Source organism: Cenococcum geophilum, assembly GCF_001692895.1.
Source record: "Cenococcum geophilum 1.58 unplaced genomic scaffold K441scaffold_20, whole genome shotgun sequence".
Lineage (NCBI taxonomy): Eukaryota > Fungi > Ascomycota > Dothideomycetes > Gloniales > Gloniaceae > Cenococcum > Cenococcum geophilum.
This window is the reverse complement of record NW_027137578.1, coordinates 1415407-1428097: the sequence shown is the minus strand read 5'-3', so window position 1 is coordinate 1428097 and position 12691 is coordinate 1415407. Positions and strand designations below refer to the sequence as shown.

At 35.1% G+C, this 12691-nt stretch overlaps 1 protein-coding gene across 1 annotated transcript; it reads left to right on the top strand.

Moving 5' to 3' along the window:
• Positions 1–11250: 11250 nt before the first annotated feature.
• On the top strand, positions 11251–12447 carry K441DRAFT_720127 (uncharacterized protein; the record flags this gene model as incomplete). The annotated part of the gene is made up of 3 exons (XM_067654037.1): positions 11251–11335; positions 11392–11481; positions 11532–12447. 3 exons carry the CDS (start codon positions 11251–11253, stop codon positions 12056–12058), a joined length of 702 nt encoding a protein of 233 aa, XP_067504239.1. The 3' UTR covers positions 12059–12447.
• Positions 12448–12691: the final 244 nt, after the last annotated feature.

Sequence of the window (12691 nt, the reverse complement as noted above, 5' to 3'; positions counted from 1 at the left end):
GCTCTCCCTATATAGGCTAGGGAGGTATAAGAAGATTATAGTTTTCTTCTAAAAAGGCCCTTTTTAGCTAGCTTATCTGCTATTTTATTTCTATAGATTCCTAAATAGCTAGGGGCCCAGTAGGCTATAATTATACGTCCTACCAATAAGTCTTCTTATTAAGCTGTGGGTATATACCCTAATGCCTACCATAATTATAGTTAACGTAGTTCCCTAATAAGCTAGCTACCCTAGCAAACTAGCCACCTTATTATACGCGCGACGCGCTTTTAAACTATAACCTTAATGCCTACGCCATAATAATAAATAGTTACAATTTCTAGCTAGTTGGCTGCCGCCTAGGGCACGTACGTGCCGTGTGCTCTGTTGAAGTGCATATGCTATATTTGCGTAGTACGCGCTACGGTTACTTAGCTGCAGCTACTATAGCTACCCCTTCCTTAGCAGTAGATGCCTAAGAGGCCCCCTTAGCGCCTAATAGCACTCCTCCCTTAGCTATATACGTGCGCCGCTGTGCCTTTTTTCTTTTTTAACGCTGGTTTTCCATCTATAGCTTCTTATTTTCGCTAGTAAGTAGCACAGCGCTTAATATTGCTATTTCGCAGTCCTTAATAAGCTAGCTGAGGGCCTGTTCTATAGGGCTTAGTGGGCTATTTATACGCTATTTAAGATAGCGTTTTATTAGGGCTGTCTGCTTTTATAACTTAGTAACGTTATATAATATTTTAGCTGCCTAGGACGCATTTAATGGCGGACGATATTGGGGTAATAGTGTCTAATATTCGGCGTGTAGCTGTGCTAGTATGCAATTAGGGCTGTATGGTATAAGGCTAGTGGCTATAAATTCTACCTATATATTATCGCGATACAGCGCTGTCTACCTGGCCTGCCTATATAGCGGTAGGAAATCGCGCTTATTAATATAGTTAATACTACTACCTATAAGCTGTTCTATAAGGCGTCTATATAATTACTTAAGTACTAAAAAACAGCCTATATCTAGCGGCTGTAATAGATATAATAAATACGTAGGTATATAAAGGACGATAATCTAATAGTCCAGGCAGAATTAATTAAATTCTGGTAATATATGGCTGCCGTAGCTATCTAGTATAAGCAGCCGATGCGTGTTAATTATATAATCCTTTATATGCTTATAAAATACCTCCTTAAGCTAAATAAGGCCAATCTTATTTATTATCTAGCCATTCTTACTTACGCCGATTAACTAGTTATAGGTATAATATTATTCTTATACTAAGCTGCTTGGTATATTACGGCCTTAAAGATAATAAGCGGTAAAATTATAATCCCTTAAGTACCAATAGCCTTAATAATTATTACCTACTCCTTATTTCCTAGCTGTACTATTCTAGGCCGTTTAGCCCGGTTAGTTCCTATAATAACTTATATTATTATAATAACGCCTATCTAGTAGCTAGTTTTATTAAAATTCTAGATATTATTGTTTAAGATCCTATATTATATCTTTATATCCTAAACACGTTTAAACTAGCTATAAATAAGTATAGGATCCTTACAAAGAGTACGCTAGTAGTCGTACTTGCGATTCTATTTGGATTATAGGTTGTTATAGCGCTTAAGAAAGCCCTAGGTCTAATTCTTGCCAACTAGTTGCGATTTAGGATGCTATATTACTAGTAGACTTACTATCTACTATATGGTTACAATACGCGGTAGCATACCGTATTAATCCATTAACAGAATCTATTCCTTAAGGCTCTCTTCTTATGCTAGTATAAGACGGCGATTATTCGCAATAGAATCGCGTCTTAATTTAATGCCTTGGCGCGTCCCTAGGTGGTGCTCTGGGGCACGTTATATAAGCTAGTAAGCTTTTAAAAACTTATAGATTTATCTTACGTATGCGCATAAATAGCTAGAATAATTCTGCCCTCTCAATAGAGGGCCTCTTATTGTTGTGGCGTAGGCATTAAGGTTATAGTTTAAAAGCGCGTCGCGCGTATAATGAGGTGGCTAGCTCGCTAGGATGGCCAGCTCACTAGGAAACTATATTATAGTTAAGCTCCTTATTACCAAGCTTGTTAAAATCCTTAACTTTAACTATATTAGTGTTTTAAACGCAGGTATATAGGATTTTAAAGGACTAATATAGCTCTAAGTTGTTTATAAAATTGTTATTAAACTTATTAATATTAGTAGTAGCCTTATAAGCTTTCTCTAGTGTTTAATTATAGAAGTAGTTAGGTAGGTGCTAATAAGATATAACATAAGCCTAATAAGAAGCTACGTAATTAGGGGCCCTAAATTTATTAGTATAAGTAGCTACTTCCTTATACTCCCTCTATAGGTGATAAAGAAGGAGCTTTATATAATAAAACTTAGGATATTACGGATAGGAAGGATCGCCTTTATAGTACGGAAAGTATAATATAACTTAAGGCCTTGCTCTTAGCCAACGCTTATAATTAATGTAATTAAAATAGAGTAGAAAATTAAGGAAAGTAATATCCTCTACCTTATTTAGGCGGCGCTTATATTTCTTATAAGTAGATAGTCTATACTCCTCTAACCGCCCGTCCCTAAGCTTATATATAACGCTTTAATTATCTTTCTATTAGTAATTTAAAGTTATTATATTTCTAGAGCCTTTATAAAGGGGAAGGTTAAGAAGTAAATAGTATACTTTCTATACCAACTAACCGCGTTTAGCGATAAGTTTATTTATAAATTTGGCCATTACTAAGCCGAAGGTATAAAGACTGTTAGCGTACGGTTATACTAATTGGAGTAACTCTTAGTAGGAAGTTAACTATTACTAATATGCTTATAGCTGGCGAAGTGTTAATATTAGCTATCTACAATAATATTATAGCTGCATTATAACTATTAAGAAGTTTGTTATTATGCTATATGTTATAAACGCTTTAAGTACAATGTTATGACTACTTAGAGAGGAGTTGGAAGAAGCTAGTTGGTTAATTTAGGCATGGTTTAGGATGGAGCCGATAGAGCTATATAACGAGGAATAGTAACTAAGGTTACATAATATAATCTGTAATAGAGTAGATAGAGTATACGTATATTATGTATAAGAAGGATTTTATAGGAGTACGGTTATGTATTTAAGGACCCTTAGTCCCTACCTAGATAGTTCCTTCCTTATAGTAATTCTTAGAATATAATTAGAGTTAATCTGTTAGGCAACCACTCTACCAGTTATTATTCGTTGTTAACTTTTATACTTACATTACCTATATACCTAGCCTAATAACAAGCCCACTATAGTTCCTGCTATAAGGTTCTATTATATAATTACTACCTAGTTACGGTATTAAATATAGAAAGTCAAACAATATACCACTAAAAGCAGCCACTACAACGCCATTAACGGCAGTAACTACTTTAAGGTCAAGTAATAACACCAGTATAGCAGATACTAACTTATAGTAACCTATAACGGTCGGATAGTTATAAGAGATAGTTAACCAGTTAATAGAAAATAATATAACGTTAGAAAATAGGATTAATGGGATAGGCGCAGCTAAGGTTAAGTTACTATTAATTAAAAGGTACTTAGGAGAGAGATTAAAGCTTAAAGGATTCCTTATATAAATGCACTTTAAGGTTACATAGGAAGGAGTAAGGCTAGCAATACCTATGGATTAAATAGCGTATATAGGACTGTTCTTAATAGGAAGGGCACTTAAATGGTTTAAGCTTTACCTTATAGAGATATAAGCGAATAGTATAATAACTACTAACTAAAAGGTACGGTTTATATTCTTAAGCTAGAATGGATTTATAGAACGACTTATACAAATATTTAGAGACCCGAAGGCAGTAACTATAGTAAAAAGAAAACTCTAAGACATTATATAACGAACCTTAGCAATTAAGTATATAATATAGTTCCAGACGTTAGCGACGTAAGTAGAGTGGAATAATAAGGCGCTTATAGTATAGTATAAATAAGGACTTAAGGCTAAAGTCCAGGACGCGATTATTCTAATAAAAGATGCGGATACTCTAAGGGAACTAATAGATTAAGCAATTAAGATTAATAATTAGATCTACTAAAGGGAATAGGCTAAGAAAGGCTAGGATAGAGTTCTATAGTTATATAAGGCGTAAAGCACGTAATAACTAAAGCTAAGTTAAAAACTATGGTATAGCGCAGAGCTAATAGACCTAAGCGGTACTAAAGAAGCCTATAAGAGATGGAGTAAAAAACTATAGAAACCCAGAGGATAAGGATTAAGTAATTAAAGGTTTAAGGAGCAGAGGCCGAACTAAGGATCTTAGTAGTAGAAAACGTTTAGGCGGACTCTATAGTAAGAAAAATGGTTTAAAGAAGGAGCTTATATAAATTACGGAAAATAGGGTTACTACGTTAGAGACTATAAAAGTGGGTAGAGTTACTATATAGTAAAAGGTATAAGACTAGTAGACAATATACACGTATAGAGGGATAATAATATACTATAAGGAACAAAAGAATGTTTAATTAAAAGTTTTACGTTTTGTTATAACAACGTATACTAAATTTATAAGGACGCTAAGTACGGCGTAAGCTATTAGCTATAGGAGCCAGCACCTATAAAATATAGAGGAATTAATAAACTAGTTCGCAGATCGGATATTAAGGACGATAAATTTAATATAGGCGAAATATTTTATAACAATAAGGCGATATAGGCCGCTTACTAGGAGCGAGTAGACCTCGGAGATGTTATACTAAAGGTAGAGGATAATTCTACTACAGAATAGGGAACATTAGTAGGGATCGAAACCCACTAGACACGATGTCTATCGCTTCGCGAGACGTAAGAGAAGTAGGGCAGTAAACCACTTTAGCACTTAATAAAGGCAAAAGGCCAAAGACTTAAGAATCTTAGGACGAGATACGAGACAACCAAGATTCTTAAGACGAGATAAGGTAAGCTTAAGGACCTATAATAGACGATAACCAATAGAGCAGAGNAATNGCTTAGTTTAGTAATATACAAATAAGCTTAGGACGAAGTTTCCTAAAGGCATAAGACTCTTAAGACGAGATAAGTAAGATATAAGACTCTTAAGACGAAATAAGTAAGATTTAAGACTCTTAAGATAAGATAAGAACACTAAGAAAGCCTAGTTGGACTAAGGCTAGAGTAAAGCTTAAGATAGAAGCAAGCTTAGGATTAAGAATCTAAAGGGGTTAAGAATTCGGAGCACGAATAAAGACACCCACACGTAAGAGGTAAGAGGCTTCTTTATAGATTAGAAAATCTATAGTATAAACAGCGATTAGATTAGGAGACAGACATATAGACTTAGAAGACTTATTAGGGGAACGCAGTATTTAGCCTAAAGATTAAAATGTTAATACCAAGATTAAAAAGTAAGAAGACTTTAAGGATCTAAGCATAAAACGCAAACTAAAAGAAACTATAGAAGAATTCAGATAGAGAATTATCGCATAGTAAGAATAGAAACTAAATAAGAGATCTAGCATATTAGGACGTATAAGGGATAGAGCGCTAGTATAAAGAATTACTAATAGGCCTAGGGCAGGCATACTAAGAGCTAAATAGCTTACTAAACTAGAAGATAAAGAGGATTTAGGGATTCCTACTAGGTTTAAAGAACGATACATAAAGGGCTGTTATAATGTAGTAATAAGAAGATACTTCCTTACGGACAAACCGTATATACTTTAGTAGCTATACTAAAAGTGGTATAGGCAAAGGCATAATAATAAGTAGGAAGATTTCTATATGTAGTTAGATAAGAAAGTTATTTAAGACTACCTAATTATAGAGAAGGCCATAACCTATATTAAGGGAGCCTTAATTATAACGTTAAAGGATCTAGAGGAATAATTAGAGGACTAAAGAGGTAAAAGACGTATCTTAGTACCTATAAACAAAGTTATAACGTTTAAATCAGCATAATAAAGGTTTAAACTTAAAGATAAAGACAAGTTAAGAGTTAACCTAAAGCACCTAGCATACTACACGCTATTATAGATTGTATATATAGACGACATATATAAGATGTATAAGAACCCAAAAGAAAAGAATCGGAAATACCCTATAAGGATATACTAGATAATAGATAAGCGATAGTATAGAAATGCTAAGTATATACACGGATAGCATCCAGTAGAAGTCTAAGAGGAAGGAGATTTAATACTTTAGCCAGGAAGATTCCTTACGGAAGAATGCTTAGACGGATAATAGTAGTGGGAATGCCTAGAAAATACGTGTCTATAGTATATTAAAGATAAAAAGCGAACTAGGTATTGGCTAAAGAGTAAGCTAAGTGTAATAGGATTAAGCAGCTAATAGTTAGGAAAAGTAGAGGCCTACGGGACTAGAGGAAGCCAGTAGTAGAGCCTTAAACCCTTAAAGGAATTTAAGAACAACACCTAAATTTACGAGTTAATTAGCAAGATTAATAGTTCGAAGCGCTAATAGATAGTAGAGTAATGCGGAACCATATCTTACTAGTAGTAATTAAGAGAATAGGGCTACCTTATAGATAGAAGGAGCAACCTTACCTATTAGTTATAATTTTAGGAGATCCAATAGCCTACAGAGGAGGGATTATTAATCTTAAAATAGGACCTATTTAGATAACCATTAAAGGAAGACGAATTAAAATGTCTTTTAATATCCTACTATTAGGACGGGATAAGGCAGTACTAGAAATACCTTAGTTACAGAAATATAATCTAAAGATTAATTAGATTATAGGTTAAGTCAATATTAGGAATAGTTAACGCCGTAAGATGTAATAGTAAACTAAGTTAGTATAGTACTAAGTTAGAGCGATATACAAAGAGACTAAGTAAGGCTTAAGTTATATACTAAAGAGATACTATAAGTATAGCAAAAAACTATAGTTACTAGAGAGTAAAAAGCTAGCAGATTATATAGTATAGGATTATAAGATAGAGTTAAAACCAGGAATAAGTCTAAAGTTCTTTCCAATCTATAAGCTTACTAAAGAAGAAGATAGAGTACTTAAAGAGTTTGTCCAGGGAAACCTACGAAAGGGATATATTAGACCATCGTAGTTATTAGCGGGATATCTAGTACTATTCGTACTAAAGAAAAATAGGAAACTTAGGCTATGTATTAACTATAGATAGTTAAACAGCATTATACAAAAGGATAGGTATCCTTTACCCTTAATTAGCGAAATCTAAGATAGGATCGGCAATATGCAAATCTTTACGAAGATAGATCTGAGATAGGCGTACTATTAGATTAGAATTAAGAAAGGCAATAAATAGAAGGTAGCCTTTAGATTAAAAGAAGGACTATATAAACTATTAGTTATATAATTTAGGTTAACAAATACACCAGTAATATTTTAGAAAAGAATTAATAGTGTGTTAGGAGAATACCTTAATAAGTTTGTTATAGTATACCTTAACGATATTATTATCTACTTAATAACTAAGGAAGAACACGGGGAACACGTTAAATAGGTCTTAAAGAGACTATAGAAAGAATAAATGCTAGTAGCAATTAAGAAATGCAAGTTCTTTACAAGGAAGACCGATTTTATTAAATTTATTATTAAATTAGGTTATATTAGTATAAACCCAAAGAAAATTTAAGCTATAGTAAGTTAGCAAGAACTAGAGAATATAACGCAGTTAAGGTTATTTTTAGGGTTTTGCAACTACTATAGAAGGTTTATAGCACAATAGTTAAAGAATATTAAACTATTTACCAGGCTTATAAAGAAAGAGGAACTATAGGCATAGGGAGATAAGTAAAAGAAGTTGTTTAAGGAACTTAAGGAGTTATTTACCTAGGAGCCAATCCTTAAGATCTATTAACTAGGACTAGACACAGTTGTAAAAACGGACGTATTAGACTACGCACTAGGAGTATGTTTACTATAAAGGTATAAGGACGCATAGCATCCAGTAGTATACTACAATTAGAAGATAACACTACTAGAGTTAAACTATGACATATATAATAAGGAGTTATTAGGTATAGCTATAGCATTAAAGGAATAAAGAGCATTCTTACAAGGCGCAGAGAAACTATTTATAGTTAAGACGGATTATAAGAACCTAATAGGATTCCTAACAACAAAGGAACTTAATTAAAAATAGGTTAGACGGGCAGAGATGCTTACAGAATACTATTTCGAGATTTAGTATACTAAGGGTATAGACAATACGCGAGCAGACGCTCTAAGTTGAAAAGCTAAACTATAAAACAATAAAAAGCCGTTAGGGGCTTTACTGCGAAAAGATACAGACGGATTAATTAGATATAATTACCCGAAAATTATAGCAACCTAGAAAAAACTAGGAAAAGTCTATAAGATACTAGAAAGCTTTTAGGTATAAAGAATTCTAGAAGTATAGCTAGAAGATCTACAGATAGATATATACGAAAGTCGAGAAGTAAAGTATATCCCAAGAAGCATAGCAGAGTAATTTATAGAAGAATTCTATAAGGGATTAACTTAAGGACATAATAGAGCCATAGGCTTAGTATTAAGACTCTAGAAGAAGTATATTATTAACGGAATTTAGGGCTTAGCATAAAAAGTTATAAAGGAATATTTAGATTGCTAAAGGAATAAACTAATAAGGCATAAGCTATATAGAGGGCTATAACTTATTAAAATACTAGAGAGACTATAGGAGGTTATATTATAGGACTTTATTATTAAGTTATTAAAGTTAAAAGACCCTATTACCGGACAAGACTATAACGCAATCTTAGTAATAGTAGACAAACTTATAAAGTAGGGATACTTTATAGCATACACAGAAGAAATTTCAGCGGAAGATATCGCTAAAATCTATATTAAGGAAGTATTCGTAAGATGTAGAGCACTAAGTAAGATTATATTAGATAGAGATTTAAGATTTATAACAGCATTCTAGGAGGTATTTTTAGTAGAGTAAGGAGTTAGAGTAGCAACTTTTACTGTATATTATCTATAGACAGATGGTTAAATAGAAAGATTAAATTAGACGCTAGAGCAGTATCTAAGGCACTATATTAATTATGCATAGAATAATTGGGTATCGCTATTACTAGTTATATAGTTTATATATAATATAACACTACAGAAAGGAATAGGCATATTACTATTTAAGGCGAATTATGGATATAAGCTAAGAACATCGTTATTACTATAGTAAGTAAAGAAAACGAGTAGCACAGCTAAAGAAAGAATAAAGATATTAATAAATCTTTATGCAGACTTTATAGAATTAGTAAAGAGAGTATAAGAAAGAATAAAAAGGTACTATAATACTAAGAGATCTAAGGGACCAGATCTTAAGAAGGGAGATAAAGTATAGCTACTATATAAAAATTTTAAGAGTTAACGGCTAAGTAAGAAGTTAGACCACGTTAGACTAGGACCTTTTAAAATTACGTAAAGGATTTTACCGATTACGTTTAAGTTAAACCTACTAGCCAAGATAAAGATCTACCCTATATAGCACATTGTAATGCTAGAGCTAATATATAGGAATATTAAGCCACTAGTTTATAAAGCAGACACGTATAAAGGGTAAGAAGAAGATAAATAGCAAGTTTTAAAGATCGTTAGTTATAAGGACGTTAACGATAAAATATAGTATAAGGTTAAGTGGATAGGCTATAATAAGACTACCTAGGAGCTACTAGAAAATTTAAAAAACGCTATAGAAAAGGTATAGGAGTATTAGAAGAAATTAGGTTAGGTAATATTAATAAAGAAAAATCGCTAAAAAATGAATTACCTAAAGGGGACCTAAGAAGAGCAGTTGCTAAACTACTTAGATCTATTTCCTTTTTGGTTGGAAGAGAATCCGTTCTTTTATCGTTAAGTTCCTATAACCCTTATTTTATAAGTTTCCACTCCTTAAAATGAACCTTTTTACGAACCTTTTTAAGACGGATTAGCCGAGCGGATGCAGCAAGATAAGATTTAAGAGCCTATTGCTAAGCATCGGCAGCCTCTTATTTAGCATTATAAGAACGACGCAACTTGGCAAGAGTAATAGATAGTTTATTATCTAGCCACGTAGCAGTAAATTAAATACAAGACCCTAAGATAGATAAGTTAAGAAACTAGACGACTATTAAGAGTAATAAGTTACGTATACTTAGTATTAGAGATAGAGCGAACGTTACAGGACGAATAAATATTCGCTTTAATACACTTTAAGTAAAAGGACGGTTAGCGCAAAGATAGACTTACTAATATAATACAAACTAACCCCTCTTTTAAATAATAAGAACACGGAGATAGTATAATCTCACTAAGAGATAATATTGCAGCAATAGTACGGGCATAACGGACGGTTAAAGAAAGAGAAATTGCTTTAGGTATAATAAGTAAACTTGAAGATATTAACTAAATTAATTAGACGGATATTACACCTCTAGTAAACAACTTAGAGATATTTAGGATCTTTAAGGACAAAGATAAAGAGGAGGGAGATAGTGTTACAAACGCTTTAAGTATAATATTATAACTACTTAGAGAGGAGTTAGAAGAAGCTAGTTAGTTAATTTAGATACGGTTTAAAATGGAGCTGATAGAGCTATGTAATAAGGAATGGTAACTAAGGTTATATAATATAATCTATATAATCTATAGGATCTATATAATCCGTAATAGAGTAGATAGAATATACGTATATTACGTATAAGAAGGATTTTATAGGAGTACGGTTGTGTATTTAAGGACCCTTAGTCCCTACCTAGATAGTTCCTTCCTTGTAGTGATTCTTAGAATATAATTAGAGTTAATCTGTTAGGCAACCACTCTACTAGTTGTTATTCGTTGTTGACTTCTATACTTATATTACCTACATACCTAGCCCAATAACGAGCCTACCGTAGTTCCTGCTACAAGGTTCCGTTACACTATAGATAGAACGTCCAGTAATGGAAATTTTAATCCTTTAATATACTAGCCTTATCGCGAAGAGAGTATAGAAAGTAGAAGTACCGATCTAACACAAATTATGTACCTTTTCGCCCAAAATCGCGTGCGAAAGTACTAGGGGGCGGTTGCTGCGCGACCTCGTGCGGGGTTCCGGGGCGTTATTAGCAGGGGTGGCCCTAACCTCGTATTAACCCGGGTCGTAACAGCCCCCCCGATATGCGATAGATATTATTGGCGTCACTCGGATAAACGAAATTCCGCCCAGAGCGCCAAGAGGTAACAATCTTTTATAGCCTCGGGGTGCGTAGCATAGACCCTAACGTCACTTTCCTACGATCCGAGCAGAAACCCAACATGAGGGCGAAAACATCAAAGCAGTATCGCCAGCTGATGCAACAATATCAGCAGCTTGGATTCCGCCAGCCATATCAGGTCTTAGGTACATGGAGTTTCCCATTAATCATTGAAGTACGATTCAGCTAACGCTGGAGGCAGTTGATGCGGAAATCGTTCAAGAAGCGCAGCGCTGCAAAATCGACCTTCCCCATCGCCTAGCCAAAATCCTACAAGGAGAAGTCAAAATCCGTACGTAGTATGCCTTTCTCATACTGCCCAATACTTACAAGTTATTATAGTAATTACCCAATGCTGCATTCGTCAACTATACAACCAAGGCCCTGACTCCACCGCTGCTCTAGAAATCGCCAAATTCTTCGAGCGACGCCGATGCGGACACCATCCAGACGAATACCCCGAACCGCTCAACACGCTAGACTGCCTCTCATCCATAGTCAACCCTAGCAATAAATGGCGATACATTGTTGCTAGCCTGGATACGACGGTCCGACGCGCTTTGAGGGCTATTCCTGGGGTTCCGCTCGTATACCTCAAGCGAAGTGTGATAATTCTGGAGCCAATATCTTCTGCTACGGCGAATCTACGTGACGAGCAGGAGCGTTCGAAGTTCCGCGCTGGGCTCAAGCGACGACGACCTGCGAGACCAATTGCTACGGATGACGCGGAAGGACTTCGTTCTGGAACTCAAGTGCAGGGTGTGGATAGTAGTGCGTCGCGACGGAAGGATTCAAGAAAGCGACGGGGTGTAAAAGAGCCGAATCCTCTATCTAGGAAGAAGCCGAAAAAGAAGAAAATGCAGCCCTAGTTGTGGTTGACCAAGGCTCTGGCTCGATACGAAGGTCAGCCGGCCATCAAGAGGATAGGAATGGGAATTGCTTCGAAGCGCAGAGAGGAGAGTGGTCGAAGTAAAGGACTTACGAAAAAGGTCCAAAGAGTGGGCTCGCGCAGTAGTCAAGCTACCACTATTCGTAGTATACTGCTCCAAGAGCGCACTTCGGCCGCTAAGCATAGCTAGCATTAGTAGAGGCAAGCGCTTCCAGGTGTAGAGCCACAACACATCTTTTCATAAATCCTCATCCAAGTCTATTCACATATTCCTCCCACCAGTCAGACTGATAGTCTGCCCATTCACATAACTAAATAGCAGACTTGCCACCGCCAAAACTGCACTCGCCGCCTCTATTACTATCCCTAGTCTCCTTAACAGAATATCCAAATACTCTATCCTACATTGTAGTACTCAGGCGGATGATCCTTATTAACGAAGAGCAACGCCTCGTCATCCTCATCACTACCTGTATCAACCTCTGTCAAGTCTGTGCCCCACTATGCATCGCCGTTTGTTTCTGATTCCGCATATTCGCTCTCGTCAGAGGAACAGTTGACTGCCGGACGTTGTCGCATGTCGCGTTGGTACCAAATAAACGAGGGGTTGCTG